The sequence below is a fragment of the Cervus canadensis genome, chromosome 10 (genome assembly GCF_019320065.1).
Source record: "Cervus canadensis isolate Bull #8, Minnesota chromosome 10, ASM1932006v1, whole genome shotgun sequence".
Lineage (NCBI taxonomy): Eukaryota > Metazoa > Chordata > Mammalia > Artiodactyla > Cervidae > Cervus > Cervus canadensis.
Genome location: NC_057395.1, coordinates 71,068,923 through 71,089,486, shown reverse-complemented (window position 1 = coordinate 71,089,486; position 20,564 = coordinate 71,068,923). Strand labels below are relative to the sequence as shown.

The window sequence follows — 20,564 nt, the reverse complement described above, 5'->3', positions numbered from 1 at the left end:
CAGTTTCCCACTCTGTAAAATGGACTTACTGGGCCGAGTGACCTCCCAGGGTCAAGAAGGCTTTGTAATCCCCAGTGTCCATGGAGCACTTAGCAGGGGTCAGGCTTCAAAGGCTTTGGGGAGGGCCAGCAGCTAAGGCTCACTGGCCTCAGCCTCTCCAGCCAGAGAGCAGGAATGGACAGAAGCTGAGGGAGGAGGGCCCGGGATGCCCTAGGAATCTGAAGAATCTTCCTGGCGCCTTGCCAGCTATTCTCCACAGCCAGTGCATCTCAGGTGAGGTGTACTCATCCCATTTCACAGATGTGGTCACTGAGGCTCAGAGGGGTGAAGTGCCAAGGCTGAGGTTTCACAGGCCGAGAGTGGCAGGGCCAGTATTTGGAATCCCAAGCTGCCTCCCCTTTCCGCAAATGGGTCCCCCAGGGGCACATTCTCACTGGGTCCTGCTTACCTGTGGCCCTGGAGGTGAAGGGCTCACGGCCAGCTGCACCTGGAGTGCCATGGGCGCGGGCAGGACGGGAGGCTGGGGGGCTGGGGACATGCTGACAGGTGGGCTGAGGAGGGTACCCTGGGCGTGGGGTGGCAGCGGCAGCTGCTGGTGCAGGGGTGTGCTGAGAGGGAAGGAGGGGGGCGGCGGCGGGGAGGCGCTGAGGCCGGGCAGCAGGGACTTGGAGCCCAGCGTCCGCGCGAGGCTGGCGGGGGAGGCCCCGCTGCGGAAGGCCTGCAGGTCGGACGGGGTCAGGAAGGAGGCCAGGCCCGGCATGGCGTACATGGGCTGCTTAGGGGGGAGCATCTTGGCCGGCGGGTTCGCCTGAGCGCTCTTGGTCTCACCCTGGTCAGGCGAGCTCTGGAAGGAAACAGACACCAATCTGGATAAGCCGGAACCAACGTGGATAAGCCTGAACTTGGGCCACGAAACCCACGTGGTTTTGTAACCCACTGGCTGGCTCTCGGGTCCCTCAGGGGAGAGAAGGGGGCTCACCAGAGATCACTCAGGACCCACCACCCTTGGCTCTGACCATCCAACCACCCCGTATTTTAATCCCTGGAGGTTCCCGTGCCCGTGGGCGAATCCATGCTTTTCAGCCTGGCTCGAGGCACGAGCATCACCCAGCTGGGTTATCCTCTCCGTGGGCTTCTCCCAGCCTCTGTGCCTCTGCATGGGCTGTTCCCTTGATTTGGGACACCCTCTTTGCTTGACCCTTTCTGGCCCAATTCAGAAACCACGTCCTCTGTAGCAGCTGCCAGACCACCTCCCTCCCCAGCTTGGACCATGCAACCACCACCATGCTGAGCCTCCTGTGATGCTGGTGTCGACAGAGAAGGCTGAGCGTAGGACAGGAGAAAAGGCCAGTTTTGAAGACAGGCAAAACTGGGTCTGAATCCTAGTACAGCCATTTAACAGACTGGACACTTCCAGGCAAGTTGCTTAACTCCTCTGTGTACTGGGTTCTTGTTGGAAGAATCACGTGAAATGAGATGCGTGTAAAGTACGCAGCATGAGCTGGCACACAGGAGGTGCCCTGGAGAAGGGACCGCGTGCGTGTGTGCTAAGTTGTTCAGTTGCTTCCGACTCTGTGCAACTCTATGGACTGTAGCCCTCCAGGCTACTCTGTCCATGGGGGTCCTCCAGGCAAGAATACTGGGGTGGGTTGCCGTGCCCTCCTCCAGGGGATCTTCCCCACCCAGGGACTGAACCCAGGTCTCTTCTGTCTCCTGCATTGGCAGGTAGGTTCTTTACCACTAGTGCCACCTGGGGAGCCCGGAGAAGGGGCCATATTGGTCTTAAACATCCCTTTCAAGACCTGTGCTGTTGACTGTTCCCATGGACTTCGGTTCTTGCTCTATCCCTCAAGGACTGGGCTTAGGGATCCCAGCTGTTACCTTGGAAACAAGGCTGGCCCTGTAGGCTGCCAGAGCCTTCAGATACTCCTTCTTCGCTGCTTCAGTCTTCCTCTTGTAGGCCTGAAAGATCCAAGATGTGGGTGATATCGGGGAGAGGTCAGGTGGTCAGCCTGAGCTCACAGGGCTGGTAACTGGCGCTGACCTCTGAGCTGGATCTGCTTCTATCCCCCCTGCAGGCCCTTGAGGGGAAGCCAGGGGCTTATGGCCAGTGGGTAGGAAAGCTGTGACCTGGACCCCAGACTTTCAGAGTTGGAGGCACACGATGGATGGAGATGCTTGTTCCCGTTTTACAGATGAGGCAGCAGAGGTCCAGTTTCCTCCCCCACTTAACCATGTCGCTAGTGAATGCAGCTACAGAACAGCCAAATGGGACCAGCCCTACCTCCCCAGTTTACAGATGGGCAAACTGAGCCCAGTAGAGTCCTCAGCAGAGGCTGGGCAGAGGCTGGGCCTGGTTCCAGACCTTCCAAGTCTGACTACAGAGCCTTGGGGGATGGCCCGGAGAGGGATGGGGGCTCACCTGCTTCTGCTCCTCTCCCAAGCTGTCCCACATGGAGGCCACGATTTTGGACACATCCCCGAAGGTCGCGCTGGGGTTCTGTCCCTTGATGGCGGCCTGAGTGTCTCTGAAGAAGAGTGCGTAGGCTGACACGGGTTTCTGCGGCTCATTGGGGTCCTTCTTCTTCTTCTTCTTTGGGTTCTTGGCCTTTTTGCCAGGATCGGTTGAAGGTCTCTTTTCTCCCGACATCTGCCCGGGTGAGGGTAGTTAGAAAACCAGAGAAGCCCAGGACCTCCAGCTAACCGACCCAGCTTAGGCCGAGCTGGACCTTCCTTGGCTTTTCCCAGCTTGCCCAGCCCTGTCCACACATCAGCAATGCCCTGGCCACCCCCCGGGCTTGAATACACACACACACACACACACACACACAAATCACACACAAGCGAGCGCACACACATGCCCTGGATACGAGCCCTGGGTTTTTCATTCAGAATGATGGTAAAGTTCATTCAAAAAAACACAAGAGAAAGAAATAAGTTACTGCCCTGTAGAGCAATAAAACTATCACCTCTGGGCCTTTAGTCTTTTCTGCTGCACAGAAGTCATTTGTGTCTCTACAGGGAAAAATTAATTTGTCTTGTAATCAGACAAAAATTGCTCACCTCTTCATCATTTCCCCCCTGCCCCAAGTTAACATCTTCCTTTACAGAATGTAAAAGAGCTCCCATCAATAATGAGGGAGGAATCAAAAGGAAGGTATAATCTCCCAGAGAATCATCAGATAATTCTTGAGCCTGTTCGATGAGGCTGTGATATGCTATTGAAAGACTGCAGTTATCTGTTTTGGGACTATTTCCAAGTTTTGGATATATATATATTTTCTTAACACCTCCCCCTTCTTGTGATCACAAATAATCCCCAAAGATTACCCTTGATTGAATAAGACTGGTCTCTTTCACCACATTTCAGCTATGCAACTTGGGGCAGATGGCTTAGTCCGCCTGACCCTCTTTGAAGTTGTTGGATGGGAGTGAGGTTAATGTAACTGTCACCAGGGTGACCTCACCCTGGATACCTGGCCTCTAGTGCAGTCAGACTCCAGGACCTCAGTACTTTGGGCACCTGGCTTCCAGGATGGAGGGGGTGGGCATGTCCCCCACCGACTAGGACTCCCAGGCCACCCAAGGACCAGGGATTTTGGCCAAAGGCCGTGGATCCTGCCATGAAGACTGTGGCTCTAATGCTCCAAGAAAATGAAGGTAATATCATAAACTGATAAGGAAACCACGGGCTGGACTCAGGTCTGTGGGTCTGAGGGACAGTGAGGGGCAGTCTGTGACCACATCAGTCCTGTTCTTGAGTGTTTCTCTGCAATCACCCACCTCTCCAAGCCTCAGTTCTGTCTGCCAAGCAGATGGGGCGTTGAGGGTGGTTTAGAGTACGTATGCTGGAGCCAGACTACAATCACCTTGGTTTAAATCCTGGTTCTGTGACACCTGATAAGTCACTTAACCCCTCTGTGCCTTAATTTCCCCATGTGCCAATCAGAGAAAATAAAGGCACTACCACGTAGGGTTGTGATAAAGATTATATGGATTAATACCTGTCATGTCCTTAGAATAGTATCTGCCCCATGAAAGTGTTTTAGAAGGGTTTATTAAATAAAATAAAATTAAATTAAAAGCACCTCCTTCCTGGACTACAGTGGTGACCAAGTTACCCTGAGGATGAAGCTGGACCAGGATCCAGAGGCGCCCACCCCAGCCAGGAGGTCAGGGTCACTGATGGATGCCACAATTACTGCCCCAGGCCTCTTCAGGGACACCACATGGAAAGAGGTGAGAGGCCCTTATGAAAAAGAAAGGCAGGCAGGCAGGCATTGTGGGAGCAAGTCTTGATTTTACCAGCGGCTCACTGGGAGATTCCGGGCAAGCACAAGCATCCTTGGCCTTTCTAGGTCTCTCTTTTCTGCTCCAGTACAACAAGAAGTTCTTTGACTGGGAGGGAGGCTTGGGGTCGGTGCAAAGAAAGGACAGGAGCTGGACAGGCAGTGAGCTCTCATTCCCTGGCATGTTCTTGAAGATGCAGGACAACCCCTGGTTCCAGGGATATGCGGGGGTCATGTCCCCAGTGGGGGGTTGTTTTTAGTGCTCCCTCCCACAGTGACGCCCAGAGGTGCCCTCTGCTGGATCACACATCTCTGTGATCCTCCTGAAAGGTCAGAATGGCCACAGGATGTGGCCTTGAGGATCTTGCCAATGCCATCAATGCCACCGAAATGACCCACTGGCCATTGAGGAATAAGACATCATCATGTTTTTCCAGAATTTTCCTTGTTTTCCAACAAAGGGGACAGTTACACTCTTGTAGTCTTTTCTAGAGGTAGGTGATGCCCATTTCCTCACAGGGCCTGTCCCCTGCTGACGGGAAGGCATTCTAAGGCATCTGAAGCCTTTGCATCTCCATCCCCACTTACCTTGAAATGCGCCTCCGACTCCTCCTCCTGAGTTGAACTGGAGGGAGAGGGGGTCGCTGACTTGCTCCCTGGGGGTGACGGGGAGCTGTGGGCGATGCCGCTCCGGATGCCCATCTGAGAAATGAGCTGGGACTGGCTGAGGGCGCTCATGTGGCTGGCCAGCATTGCTGGGCGGCCCAGCAGGGGCCCTGGTCGGCCTGAGTCATAGGCAGCAACCTCCGAGTGGACCATCTCCTGGATCTAAGAGGGGAGATCGCGTGCTGAGTTAGAAAGGGCCAGCACATCTGCGTTGTCAGACTCAGAGGAGTCTGAGCTGTGGCTCAGCTGTCCACTCTGAGCTGTGGCTTCCTCAGGGACCCCTGCACGATTCGGTGTACCCCTGGGGGGCGCCATTCTGCTGACAGTCACCCTGGACAGACGGTCAGCATCTCAGCCCTTGTGAGAAAGCCTGGGTCAGTTGTGAATAAGTCATTTGATGATATTGGGTCTTCCCCCCTGAAACACGGTATATCTTTGCATTTATTCCCTGTGCAGCATAACAGCAAAGAGCAGAGATACTGGAAGCCGCCTGCACTTTGAAATCTGGTTCCGCTTGTACGCTGGGTGACTTTACTTAAGTTACTTAACCTCTCTGTGCCTCAGTCTCTTCATCTGAAAAATGTGGATAATGATTAAACCTACCTTCTAGGGCTGTTAAGGATTAAATATGCCTGCACACAGTAAGCCCTATATTGTATAAGGGTTTGTTAAATACAAAGAACAAATAAACCACTAAAGAAAGGTTGCACTTTCCCCTCACCACCATAGGTCAGTAGTTTTCTCACTATCTATTCCCCAGGATATTTTCTAACTGGTTATTTTTGGAATATAAAGAAAACTACTGAGTTTTATATACAGGCACTTCCCGTACTAATCATATTTAGAACAGTGTGTATTTTTCACCTAAAAATTATACATGTATATAGATACATACACACTGTTCAGTGAAGCATACAAATTTGCATATCCTTATAATTATTTTTATATCCTTTAAATTTGTGGTCAAATTATAATTTCTAATATCTAGTATCTGTGTTTTCCTTTTACTTTTTATTAGAGAAGTTCATCAGTTTTTTATTTTATTTTGTGAGATTTCTTTTTTCCTCCTTAAAAGATTCAAATCTCAAATTTGTTTATCAGGTCTACTCTTTCTCTGCTTTCTAATTCTTTATTTTATCTTTATTTGCCTCTTTATAGTATCTTTATCTAATTCTTCTACATTTATTAGTCTCTTCTGCTTTTGCAGATTGGTTGGCTTCCCCCTCAATTCTGAGTAACACTGTCAATTCATTATTTTCATTCTCAATGTTTAGAAATACTTTTCATGCTATGAATTTCCCTCTGAACATGACCTTAGCTTTTCCCAGAGTTCATCTCATGAGATTTTCGTTATTGTTCTTTTTGATATACTTATTCCTAAATTTCATTTTTAATTTCTTCTCTCACGGAATCGATGTTTAATAAGACTTGAAATTTCTGAGGTTAAAATTTTTTGTTGTTTCTTTCCTTTTTGCTAGTCATTTCTCATAACAAAAGTGATCAAAGAATATAATCTGTACTATTTGTACTTTTGAGAATTTATTCAGGTTTCCTTGGGGACCCAAACATGCTTGTTTTTTAACATTCTTTTTTTATTGTAGTAAAACATGCATAACATGAAACTTACATTTTAACTATTTTTAAGTCTACAGTTCAATGGCATCAAGTCCATTCACACAACCGTCACCACCATCCATCCACAGAACTCTCTTCATCTGGCAAAACTAAAGCTCGGTACCCCTTCAATACCCCTCCCCATTCCTGCTCATTCCGCCCCTGGTAACCACCATTCTACTTTCTGTCTCTATGAGCTTGACTATTCTAGGTACTTCACTTAAGTAGAATCATACAGTATTTGTCCTTTTGTGTCTGGCTTATTTCACTTAGAGGCTTCCCAGGTGGCTCAGTGGTAAAGAATCTGCCTGCCAAGCAGGAGACATGGGTTCAATCCCTGGGTCGGGAAGATTTCCTGGAGAAGGAAATAGCAATCCACTTCAGTATTCTTCCCTGGGAAATCCCATAGAGGAGCCTAGCGAGCTTACAATCTATGGGGTCGCAAAGAGTCGGACACGACTTACCAACTAAACAACAATATTCCACTTGGCATAATGTTCTTGAGGTTCATTCATGTTGTTCCATGTGTCAAAATTTCCTCCCTTTTAAAGACTGAATACTAATCCCCTTGTATGAATATACTGGACTTCCCAGGTGGCTCAGTGGGTAAAAAATCCACCAGCAAGGTGGGAGGCACAGGAGATGCAGGTTCAATCCCTGGGTTGGGAAGATCCCCTCGAGGGGGCATGGCAACCCACTCCAGTATTCTTGCCTGGAGAATCCCATGGACAGAGGAGCCTTGTGGGCTACAGTCCATAGGGTGGCAAAGAGTAGGACATGACTGAAGTGACTGAGTACACACGCATGCATGAGTATGTTACATTTTGCTTATCCGTTCATTCATCATCCAGTTGGGTTGTTTCCACTTTTTAGTTATTGTAAATGATGCTGCTATGGACACTGATACACATACTGAGTCCCTGCTTTCTTTTTTAAAATTTCTATTGGAGTACAGTTGCTTTACAGTGTTGTGTTAATTTCTGCCGTGGAGCAAACTGAAATCAGTTATACGTACACATGTATACATATACCCACTCAATCTTTAAGATTCCCTTCCCATTGGGGTCACCACAGGGCACTGAGTAGGGTTCCCTGGGCTACACAGCAGGTCCTCACGAGCCATCTACTTCATACAGAGTAGTGATATGTCAATCCCAATCTCCAAATTCTTCCCACCCCCCAAATATGTTTAAATTTTGTGTACATTTCACAGTATTTGGAGCTGTGTTTGCAGATTAATATAGTGTAACATTTCTCCGTCCTGTCAGTGGTGATTATTTCGATTCCTTTGGTTTGTTTAAAGTGAAGGTGAAAGTCGCTCAGTCGTGTCTGACTCTTTGCGACCCGGTGGATTATACAGTCCATGTAATCCTCCAGGCCAGAATACTGGAGTGGGTAGCCTTTCCCTTCTCTAGGGGATCGTTCCAACCCAGGGATTGAACCCAGGTCTCCCGCATTGCAGGCAGATTCTTTACCAGTTGAGACACAAGGGAAGCCCAAGAATACTGGAATGAGTAGCCTATCCCTTCTCCAGGGGATCTTCCCAACCCAGGAATCGAACCAGGGTCTCCTGTGTTGCAGGTGGATTCTTTACCAACTGAGCTGCCAGGGAAGCCCCTTGGTTTGTCTAAGTTGCCAGTAACATTTCTGCTTCCATCAAAATCTTTCTTTGAAGCTTTTGTTTGGGAATTTGATACTGGTTTTTACATTTTACAGTGTTGTTCAGCCACAGAAAAGGAAACTCTGCCTTCTGTGGCAGTGTGGACAGTCCGTGAGGGCATTGCGCTGAGTGAGATGAGCGAGACAGAGACAGACAAATCCTTTGTGTTCTCACTCATACGTGGCTGGCGCAGTTGGTAAAGACCCTGCCTGCCAATGCAGATAGACACAAGAGATGTGGGTTCACGCTCAGGGTCGGGAAGATCTCCTAGAGTAGAAAATGGCAACCCACTCCAGTATTCTTGTCTGAAAAATTCCATGGACAGAGGAGCCCGGTGGGTTACAATCCATGGGGTCACAAAGAGTCAAACACCACTGAGAGACTAAGCGTGCACACACACACACAAATAGTGGAACGGTGGTTGCCAGGGGGTTGGGGGAAATGGGTGAAGGTTTCCAAAGGTTACAATTTTCTAGCTATATAATGAATAAATTCTGGGGACCTCATGTACAGTATGGTGATTATAATTAACAATATTTTGTTATATAGTTAAATGCTATTAAAAGACTAGATCCTAAAAGTATCACCACACACACACACATGTACACACACACACACTTATTGTGGTAATTATTTCACATTCCCTGGTGGCTCAGTTGGTAAAGAATCCGCCTACAATGTGGAAGCCCTGGGTTCGATCCCTGGGTTGGGAAGATCCCCTGGAGAAGGGAAAAGCTACCCACTCCAGTATTCTGGCCTGGAGAATTCCATGGGCTGTATAGTCCATGGGGTCGCAAAGAGTTGGACATGACTGAGTGGCTTTTACTTCACTTCACTTCATACACATGCATCAAATCATCATGCTGTATCCCTTAAACTTAAACATGTTAAATCTCAATAATATCTCAATAAAGCTGGAAAGAATTTTAAACACTTTTAAAAAAGAGTAGGCTTTAAAATTTATTCTCTAAGCACCTCTTATCCATTCCAACGTACACACTTTTCTTTCCATGAATTTTAAACAAGGGCCTGATATTATTTCTTCAAGGGCAAAGTAGCAAGCGGCTCTGTGTTTAGCGCTTGTTGTTTCTTTCTTTCTTTTTTTTTCCTTCCTGGCTGCCTGCTTTAGAATTCTTCAACCAGATATTCCTAACTCAGGAATTTAATAATATATAACCAACACTTGATAATGGCAGACTTTGGATTTTTGCAAATTTTCTAAGTCTGAAATGCTCCCGAAGTTGTTCTAATTTGCACTGCCCTGTTTACTAGAGAAGTCAAACATCTTTTCGTTTGTTTCCTGGACACCTAGATTTCTGTTTATACTACTGGTGGGGGTGTAAACTAGTAAGATACACACTTTAGGAAGCAATCTGATGATATATATCCTATAATCTAGCAAACCTACCCCAAGATATTTACTATAAAGAACTTTCCCACATACACAAAAACACATATATACTGCAGGAAATTTTAAAGACTTTGAAATGGGCAAATGAATGCCCTTTCAATGGCATCCTAGGTGTCGGCTTAGGGTCATCTGTTTCTACAGGAATGTATACTTTTGTCTTTGACTAAGCTATGGGCTTCCCAGGTTGAGCTAGAACCTGACTGCCAATGTAGGAGACATAAGAGAGGTGGGTTCGATCCCTGGGTGGGGAAGATCCCCTGGAGGAGGGCATGGCAACCCATTCCAGTATTCTTACCTGGAGAATCTCACAGACAAAGGAGCCTGGCAGGCCACAGTCCATAGAGTTGCAGAGTCAGACACGGCTGAGTGACAGCATGCACACAGGTTATTTGCTGTTTCACAGATTTAGTTGTGATGCACAGGATCTTTAGTTCATATAAACTTCATGGTGGCATGTGGGATCTAGTTCCCTGACCAGGGATTGAACCCAGGCCCCCTGCATTGGGAGTGTGGAGTCTTAGCCACTAGGCCACCAGGAAAGTCCCCCTTTCCTTTTTTAAAAATATAAGGTGCTTTTATTTTATTTGGTTTTTGGCTACGTGATGTGTGGGATCTTAGCTCACCGACCAGGAATCAAACCCGCACCCCCCGCGTTGGAAGTGTGGAGTCTTAACTACTGGACTACCAGGGAAGTCCCTATTTTACAACTTTGTAAGCTGTACGAAAATGATATTAGTGCAACTTATTTTTTATCATTAATGTTTTTAAAGAAATTGTGGTAAAATACACACAGGATTCCCCAGTGGCTCAGCAGTAAAGAAACCATCTGCAATACAAGAGACCCGAATTCGATCCCTGGGTCGGGAAAGATCCCCTGGAGAAGGAAATGGCAACCCACTCCAGTATTCTCACCTAGAAAATCCCATGGACAGAGGAGCCTGGTGGTCTACAGTCCATGGGATCACAAACAGTTGGACACAACTGAGCACACACACCCACACATAAGATTTACCATCTTAACGATTTTAAAGTACAGAGTTCAGTGGCATTCAGTGTAGTCACACTGCTGTGTTACTGCGACTACCATCCATCTCCAGAGCTATTTTCATCTTGCAAATCTGAGACTCTGTATCTATTAAGCCATAACTTCCTGATTCCTTCCTCGCTGAAGTCCTTGGCAACCATTATTTTACTACTATGAAATTTGACTACTATTCTATGAATCTGATTACTCTAGGTACCTCCTGAAGTGGAATCAGACAATTCTTTTTCTTTCGTGACTGGCTTATTTCACTTAGCATAATGTGCTAATGGTCATCCATGTTGTAGCGTACATCAGACTTTCCTTCCTTTTAAAGGCTGAATAAAATTCCATTGTATGCATATACTGCATTTTGTTTATCCATTCATCTACTGATGGATACTTGGTTGCTTCCACATTTTGGCCATTGTGAATAATGCTGCTATGCCCGTGGATATCCAAATACCTCTTCAAGACCCTGCTATCAATTCTTTTGGATATATGCCCAGAAACAGAATTGCTGGATCATATAGTAATTCTATTTTTAATTTTTGAGGAGCTGCCATATTGTTATCCTAAGGGCTTGCACGATTTTATATTCCTACCAATAGTGAGCAAGTGTCCTAGTTTTTTCACATCCTTGCCAACACTTGTTTTCTCTCTCTCTCCCTTTACTTATTTATTTATTTATTTTTTTGATAGTAACCATCCTAATGGGTGTGAGGTGGAACGCAACTGACTCTTGTGCATAAAAAGGCAAAAAATGTTATCTGGTAGAGATACTAATTGATCTTACCATGTAGAAAAGAAGAACCTTAACATTATATTCTTGCTCTATAGATATCAATCAGTTTTGCATTTATTAGAAAATTTATTTCAGCACTCTTGATTACTTATATACGTATTTATTCATCAGATTCCCCTTTAAGCTGATTATAATATTTTACTGGCTTCACTAATGAATAAATTAAATAAACTGATGTTTCATTTTATATTTATATGAGAGTTATGATATTACCTTTCAAAAATTACACATTACAACAACATTTGTTATGGCATTTTTTAACTTCAGAAAAACTGGAAATAACCTGAATGTTTGCTAGTTGGGAAATGGTGGAAATCTGTGATCTATTCACACAATGGAATTCTGTACAGAATTCAAGCGAATGGCATGGAGGCACACCTACCAATGACGATGAACTCAAAACAATACTGAGTGAAGAATTTCAGAAGGATGCACACAGTAGAATAGCTTTACATATGCATTCAAGACATAAAACACCACTATAAAGTGTTTATATAGGATCTGAATAGAGATTTTTAATTGTATCCAACTCTTCATGATCCCATGGACTATAGCCCACCAGGCTCCTCACTCCATGGAATTTTCCAGGCCAGAATACTGGAGTGGGTAGCCATTACCTTCTCCAGGGAATCTTCCCCACCTAGGGATGGAACCTGGGTCTCCTGCATTGTAGACAGGTTCTTTACCACCTGAGCCACTCAGTTCAGTTCAGTTTAGACACTCAGTCGTGTCTGACTCTTTGTGACCCCATGAACTGCAGCACATCAGGCCTCCCTGTCCATCACCAACTCCCGAAGTCCACCCAAACCCATGTCCATTGAGTCGGTGATGCCATCCAACCATCTCATCCTCTGTTGTCCCCTTCTCCTCCTGCCCTCAATCTTTCCCAGCATCAGGGTCTTTTCCAATGAGTCAGCTCTTCACATCAGGTGGCCAAAGTATTGGAGTTTCAGCTTCAACATCAGTCCTTGCAATTATCACCCAGGACTGATCTCCTTTAGGATGGACTGGTTGGATCTCCTTGCAGTCCAAGGGACTCTCAAGAGTCTTCTCCAATACCACAGTTCAAAAGCACTTAGCTTTCTTTATAGTCCTACTCTCACATCCATACATGACTACTGGAAAAACCATAGTCTTGACTAGATGGACCTTTGTTGGCAAAGTAATGTCTCTGCTTTTTAATATGCTGTCTAGGTTGGCCTAGGGAAGCCCATAATGTATTTAGAGACTTATAAAAATGTAATAAAGGCCTAAAAACGCCTACACAGCCCTCTCTCTCTGTGGTGCAAGTGTGCTGAAGTCTTCCCTCTATGGACCTTGATTCCTTCTCCTTCAGTAAACAACACACAAAAATCTTTGTCTTAGGCCTAAGGCATCCTCCATCTGGTCAACTGGTCTACCTTTTCTGGGGCAACATCTCACTGGCATTGACTCACACTCAGTTCTTTCCCATCTTTAAGTGAAAATCTCCCTTATTTCCAAGGCTCCTAAAAACTTCTGCCTCAACTTTTTCCCCAGCACAGTCAGCTTCCTCACTGTCACTAGGAACACCCCTCCCATCCACAGCTGGTCATCTGGAGTGTACCCTCATTACTACCTATACCACTTAATCATCTTCATCTTCCTCACTACTGTCCTCATCAGGAGGAAGAGGAGGAGAAACTTTTGTTAAGCAACTAATATGTGCCAGAAGCAGTGCTAAGCTTTTCTGTCTGTGGCCCATTTAATCATCAAATGAGGTGAATAATATCATCATCCCACTAAAGCCAAGACTCAGAGAGGTTCAGAGGCTCGCCCATGATTACACGGTTACTGCAGGTGGAGCCGGGTTTCCCCAGACCGTTGTACTTTCTCTCTAAGCTATGACACGTTCCCCAAAGACACCCCTTAGTCCTTGACTCCAAGAACTGCTCCTCTCCAGGCAGCCCTCTTCCCTCTGTCCAGGGCCTGGTTCCTGGTTGCCCAACTACCTTACCAGTCGCCCCTTTCTGGTCTTTTCCAGCCCATTCCTTCAACAGTGGCATTCCTCCAGCTTTATCTGACCTTCCCTCCTTTCTTCCAGGCCCCCTGGGTGAGTCGTAGCTTCTGCATGGATGCCTACAAATAGGGGGCATTCCCCAGAGGTGATTCCAAATTCCCATATCCTGCCTAAGAAAGTGTTTTGGTTAAAGCCAGTTTTAGAATTTGGAAGAAGAAAAGGTGAGCTCACAGGAGCAGTACACAGAAGGTCAGGCAATGTCAATCCCTCCACACATTCTAGAATTCTCCATCAGCTCACAGGACACTTTCCCCAATCAGAATTCACCTTGGTCTGCCCAACAGGTTGGACAACCATTGCCTTTTGTCCTAATCAGCTACAGCAGATGCTGTGAGGGGCCTGCCCGTTTGCCCCTGGCCCACTTTGGAGGTCCCCCCACCCAAGTCCAAGGGTTATTGCACCTACTGATGGCTTCCTGTGTCTCCCTTCCTGAGAGTGTTCTCTGTCTAAAGAGGCTGGAAGTTCTGAGCCCAGAAGTAACCCTCAACCCCCGAGGGACAGCAGTTTGTGGATAAAACCTCAGCATCCCCCGCTCAAGAGGACAATTCTGAGTTGCATCGCATGCACTTCTTGGAGGGTCTGGAACAGGATTCCAGGTGGTCACAGCTCACCACCCTGCCCTTTCCTGGCTGTCGTCCCTTCCTGTCCCTCTTCCCTTCTTCCTTCCCAGCACATCCTGGGATTACCCCCAAGCAAACAATGTGTACCCAAACATTTGTGTCAGAGTCTGCTTTATGGGGGATCCCAAATAGGGGTCCCAAATTAAGACACCAGCCCTCCTCTTGGCTTCCAGCATGGCTTCCTCAAGCCCAGGTGCTCTGCTGGCCACCAGAGTGACCCTTCAAGAGTATAATTTGTCTCTTCCCTGCTCAGAAGCTTCCAGCAGCTCCCTCATGACCTGCTGGCACCCTTGTAGGATGCCCCCCACCCTCTGCACCATCTCATTCTGCCCAACCTCTCTAGATCCTTCCCAGAGCTTCCTGGGACATGTGGTCTTCTCCCTAGAAAGGAGACTGCTTCCCCCATGGCTCATTGGTCCTTTCCTCTGTATCATCATCTTCGAGGCTAATCTGAAACATCACCTCCTCAGAGAAGCCTTCCCTGACCTCTCCCCCCCCTCCCTCCTTCAGCATGCCTTTTACCTGGGCCTTCCCCAGGGCTTATCACGGTGGGGAGGGAGCATCTGCCTATGTGCAGAGATATATAACGTGCTTCCCCAGCACCAAGCAGGTGGCCCAGGCCACAGCTGGCGCTTATGAGACGGCTGGTAACTAAATGAACCAAGCCTCCTGCTCGTCTCATGGAAACATATGGTCACGTCCAGAAGCCACATCTGAGCCTCTCCCGGAAGGATGAAACAGAGGAAATGGAAAGGCGGCGGCGCTGTGAACATAATTAGGTTCGCCTGGCTTAATAGATTCTCAGGGCTGCAGGACGCAAAGGTGTTTTTCTGCAAAGCTTCATTTGCAATCTCTATGGAGAGCACCCCAGATGCCGAGAGCACCCCCACATAGCAGGGGGAGAAGCAATCACATCCGTCTCCTTCCCGCTTTCTGCTGATTCACGACCACACATCCGCCCTGCTTCCTCTGAGGCAGGGACAAGGTGTCACTCAATACGACCCCATGCTCTGCCCAGGGACTTGGAGCTTTTTTTCCGGAGGCGACAGTGGCTCTGCTTAATTCTCCCACTGAAATCTCTGCCTCAGCTCCAGAGGATCTGGAAACTTCTCCTTGTTTCTGAGCACAATGAAACCTCAATGGAAAATGAACAAGCCACTGACCAGCATTTTTACAATCCCTTCCATAGTCTCAGAGGAGCTCTTTCCAACAGATACTAATATCTCTGCTTCATAGAGGATGGTAAGAATAGTCATAATGATACCAATACTTACTATCATAGTTAGTGAGTGCTGTGTCCCAGGCCCTGTGGTAGGAGCTTCATGAACAAACTTTGACATAAAGCCTCCTATCGCCTCCATTTTATAATAAACATGCTAAAACCCACAGAGGGTAAGTGACTTTCCCAAGGTCACACAGCTAGGTAGTGGGAAAGTCAGAATTCTTGCTGTCTTCAAAGACTGAGACCATTTTATTGCATTCACTGATCTACTTTTTTTTCATGTTTTTAAATTTTGTTTATTTATTTTTGGCCCTACTGGGTCATCAGGGCTGCAGGCAGGCTTTTCTTTAGTTGTGGGGAGCAGAGCTACTCTCTAGCCGTGGTGTGCAGGTTTCTTACTGAGGTGGCTTCTCTTGTTGCAGAGCACAAGCTCAATGGAGCTCGGGCTTCAGTAGCTGCAGCTTGAGGGCTCTAGAGCATGGGCTCAGTAGTTGTGACACACAGGCTTAGTTTCCCTGCAGTGTCCCCACAGACCTCAACAGCTCTAATATGGGTGGAGGGTAATGAACCCGCTCTCACAGGGCAGCTATAAGGAGCCAGTGAAAAGAGAGCATTGTAGAGAACCTGGCACATAGTAGGTCTTCAACCCGAGAGGTTTCCTTTCCTTCATGCCCTCATGGACTTGCTCAGGGTGTAAGCGTGACTTGGATCTCAATTGGGCTAAGAGGGCAGAAGCAATGGCAGTTTCTGGAATACGAGAGAAATACACAAGAAGCCAAGAGGAGGCGCTGATGACAATAAAAATAACAGCACAAGGCCTGGCACAGGGCTGGTGCTTCAAAGATATTTGTTATAGTTGTTAGATCAGGAGTTGGGAAACTTCTTTTGTAAAAGGCCAGATATTAAATATTTTAGGCTCTGTGGACCAGATGCAAGTACTCAATTCTACCATTATAGCACAAAAGGCAGCCACAGACAATAAGTCAATGAATGGGCATGGCCACGTATCAATAAAACTTTATTTATAAAAACAAGTGGAGGGCCAGGTTTGACTTACAGACATGGATTGCCAACCCTCAAATGCCATTAAGTAAATAGAAATGGTGACAGAAGCACCTCTCTGTATTTGGCAGTTAACATCTGCCAGGTACTGACCTTCTGTCTACATTTCATTCTCACCCAGTCGTGGGAGGAAGGTGTGTTTACCAGGAGCATTTTACAGAGGAGGAAGCTGAGGCTCAGAAAAGTGCCTGAGGTCAACAGTGGTAAGTGGCAGAGCTGGGATTCGAATCAAGGGCTGGCTGGCTCCCAGGCCTGTGTCTTCAGGTACTCCCCCACCCGCCTGCCCAGCCCTGTCCTAGGAAACAGATGCTCAGCGTGCTGCTCATCCCTGCCCTGGCCACCAGCTGGGCTCTTGCTCTGTCTGACTCACATCACAGCCTCTGTTTCAAATCAGAAAGTTCTGGAAGGGCGGCACAGACCTTTGGCCATTGTCCTCTGACTCTGAGCTTCCACGGCTGTCTTGAGCCTCTTTCTCATGTCCTCAACTGGGCCTCTGCCTTCAGCTGCCCTCATCAGAACTGCCTCTGTGGTCCTTTTACTTCTCTAGTCCTCCTTCTGTTACTCATTCACTCAACAAACCTTCCCTGAGGGCTGCTATGTCTGAGATCCTGGGATAGAACCAGGGGACTAAAAACACCCCACCTGGAGGGCACAGTCTGATGGGGGAGGCAAAGATGCAGCCACACAGTTTCAACCGGTGCAACAGCATGGTTGTATAGCAGGATCTGGGGAGGGGGGACAGAGAGGAGCCCCTCCAATGGCTGGAGAGCCAGCAAACCTTCCCACAAGAAAGACTCTGAGCTGGTTCTTGGAGGGGAGGTCTGCAGAAGACAAGGAGGGCGTGGATGGTGCAGACGCATATGGGAAGGCACAGAGGCACGGAGCAGTGTGATGGGTCATTCTATTAACGTGTGTCCACTTGACTGGCCACAGGGCACCCAGACATCTGGCCGAACATTATCCTGGATGTGTCTGTGAGGGTGTTTCTGGATGAGATTAGCATCTGAACCAGCAGACTGAGTAACTAGCATACTTTCCCCAATGTAGGTGGGCATCATGTAATCAACTGAAGACCCAAACAGAACAAAAAGGCCGAGAAAGCTGAATTTAGAAAAGGCAGAGGAACCAGAGATCAAATTGCCAACATCCACTGGATCATCGAAAAAGCAAGAGAGTTCCAGAAAAACATCTACTTCTGCTTTATTGACTACGCCAAAGCTTTTGACTGTGTGGATCACAACAAACTGCAGAAAATTCTTAAAGAGATGGGGACTACTAGACCACCTGACCTGCCTCCTGAGAAATCTGTATGCAGGTCAAGGAGCAACAGTTAGAACTGAACATGAAATAACAGACTGGTTCCAAATCGGGAAAGGAATACATCAAAGGTGTATATTGTCACCGTGCTTATTTAACTTATATGCAGAGTACACCATGCGAAATGCCAGGCTGGATGAAGCACAAGCTGGAATCAAGATTGCCAGGAGAAATATCAATAACCTCATATATGCAGATGACACCACCATTGTGGAAGAAAGCGAAGAAGAACTAAAGAGTCTCTTGATGAAAGTGAAAGAGGAGAGTGAAAAAGTTGGCTTAAAACTCAACATTCAGAAAACGAAGATCATGGCATCTGGTCCCATCACTTCATGGCAAACAGATGGGGAAACAATGGAAACAGTGAGAGACTATTTTCTTGGGCTCCAAAATCACTGCAGATGGTGACTGCAGCCATGGAATTAAAAGATGCTTGCTCCTTGGAAGGAAAGCTATGATCAACCTAGACAGCATATTAAAAAGCAGAGACATTACTTTACCAACAAAGGTCCATTTAGTCATAGATATGGTTTTTCCAGTAGTCCTGTATGGATGTGAGAGTTGGACTTTAAAGAAAGCTGAGCACTGAAGAATTGATGCTTTTGAACTGTGGTGTTGGAGAAGACTCTTGAGAGTCCCTTGAACTGCAAGGAGATCCAACCAGTCCATCCTAAAGGAGATCAGTCCTGAATATTCATTGGAAGGACTGATGCTGAAGCTGAAACTCTAATACTTGGGCCACCTGATGCGAAGAACTGACTCATTGGAAAAGACCCTGATGCTGGGAAAGATTGAAGGTTGGAGAAGGGGCTGACAGAGCATGAGATGGTTGGATGCATCACCGACACGATGGACATGAGTTTGAGCAAGCTCCGGGAGTTGGTGATGGACAGGGAAGCCTGGCATGCTGCAGTCCATGGGGTCGCAAAGAGTTGGACATGACTGAGCGACTGAACTGAACTGAACTGAAGAGGGAGCCTGCCTCCTGAGTGCTGGGACATCGGAGCCACACCGCCTGCTCTCCTGGGCCTCCAGCCTGCTGACCACAGATCCCAGGAAGAGCAGGAGATGAGAATAAAGGGGTAGCGGAGGCTAGGTCGTGCAGAGCCAAGATGTGAGGACCGTGCCTGCCAGATGAGAGCTTCAGGCAGAGGTGAGTCAGAAGCCAGGTCTGTGCACCAACAGCCGTCAGGGTGTCCTGTGATTTCCAGCAGGACCGCCTTCCTGGAGGAAAGCTGTCCCAGGGCTCTGAGAAGCAGCAGAGACCCTGTGTGGCAGTTTCCCATTGCTGTTGTAACAGATTACCACAAACGATGGCTTAGAAGAACACGAACTTGTTACTGTACAGTTCTGGAGGCCAGGATCCGTCTCACTGGGCTAAGGTCAAGGTGTGGGTAGGGCTGGTCTGTCTCCGTGATTGTTTCTCTTTAGGATGGATGTGGTCCTTACTCCTGGGCTTGTGGCTCTGTATCACATGGCCTTTTCTCTCCCTGCTTCCATTGTCACATCAGCTATTCCGAATGCTGGACCCTCCTGCCTGCCTCTTATAAAGACTCTTGCTTACATCATTGGGTCCATCCAAATAATCCAGGATAATCTCCCCATCTCAAGGCTTAAACTTAATCACATCTGCAAAATCCCTTTTGCTGTATAAGGTAATATATGCAAAGGCTTCCAAGATTCGGACATGGCCATCCCGGGGCGGGGGGCGGTATTCTTTAGTTACTGCACCCCAGAATCAATGATGTGGAGAGTTGCAACCAAAGCTCCCCCAGATGGACAGTCCCAGGGATACAGCATTCTCTGAAGCTTCCTTGGGCTTTAAGAGTCAAATATCAGAAAACTCTTTTCTTGGCCATGCCACGTGGCATTCGGGATCTTAGTTCCTCAAGCAGGGATTGAACCTGTGTTCCCTGAAGTGGAAGCACAGAGTCCCAACCACTGGACAGCTAGGAAGTCGCAGAAAGCTTTTTTTTTTTTTTTTTAAAGAAAAAAACTCCAGCACAGAGACTTCCCTGGTGGTCCAGTGGTTAAGAATGTCTGCCAATGCAGGGGATACAAGTTCAATCCCTGGTGGTGGAACTAAGATCCCACATGCTTCAGGGCAATGAAGCCTGTGTAGCATAAACTACCGAGCCCACGCTCTAGCCCCCGCAAACTGCAAGAGAAGTCACTGCAAGGAGAAGCCCGTGCACTGCAACTAGAGAGCACCCCCTGCTTGCCTCAACTAGAGAAAACCCGGGAGCCGCAATGAAGACCCAGTGCAGCCAAAAATAAATAAAGTATAAAACTCCAGCACAGAAGAGCTAGGGAGCCAATAGGAAGCATTCCTCAGAGCCTGCCTCTTGCCCTGAAGCCTCATCAGTAAGTATTTCTAATAAACTTTCATGCTTGGCGGGAGATCCGTCACACACTGACAAATTTCTCCAGGAATCTGAGATGTCTTGTTCAGAGTAATAGCTACAGTGCCCAGGTGCCCAGCTGCTATTGTAAAACCAGTAAGCATTTAATTGAAACAAACGACTATAATAATAGTACATTATCCCTGCAGGCCGAGCACCATCACAGTTTTAATTATTGAGTTAAGCGTCAGACTAATTTATCCTTGAAAGCAACAGCCCCGTTCCTGGTTACAGTGATCATCCCGTTATGAATATGAAGGCACCAGCAGGGAAGGATCTAAATGGAAAGCCATTTGTCCTCTTAGGGGATGGTTTTGTCTTTGAAGAAAGGTTTGCAAACATAGGATGCTGAGACACTGGGATTATCCTGCTGGGGGTGTGAGATTTCTGCTGGGTTGGGATTTCTTCTGGGGAGTGTGGTCCTTAGGCTTCCCCTC

The 20,564-nt window shown here is 47.3% G+C and overlaps 1 protein-coding gene across 9 annotated transcripts in view; it reads right to left on the bottom strand.

Moving 5' to 3' along the window:
• Positions 1–20,564, bottom strand: part of TOX2 (TOX high mobility group box family member 2) — a 147,168-nt gene that overhangs the window by 3,106 nt on the left and 123,498 nt on the right. For all 9 annotated transcript variants that reach the window (XM_043480072.1, XM_043480070.1, XM_043480073.1 and 6 more), the window contains 4 exons: positions 4,878–5,117; positions 2,423–2,650; positions 1,882–1,962; positions 449–844 (listed from right to left, as the gene is read on the bottom strand). In XM_043480072.1, coding sequence (XP_043336007.1) covers positions 449–844; positions 1,882–1,962; positions 2,423–2,650; positions 4,878–5,117 — 945 coding nt within the window. The remainder of the gene's footprint in view (positions 1–448; positions 845–1,881; positions 1,963–2,422; positions 2,651–4,877; positions 5,118–20,564) is intronic.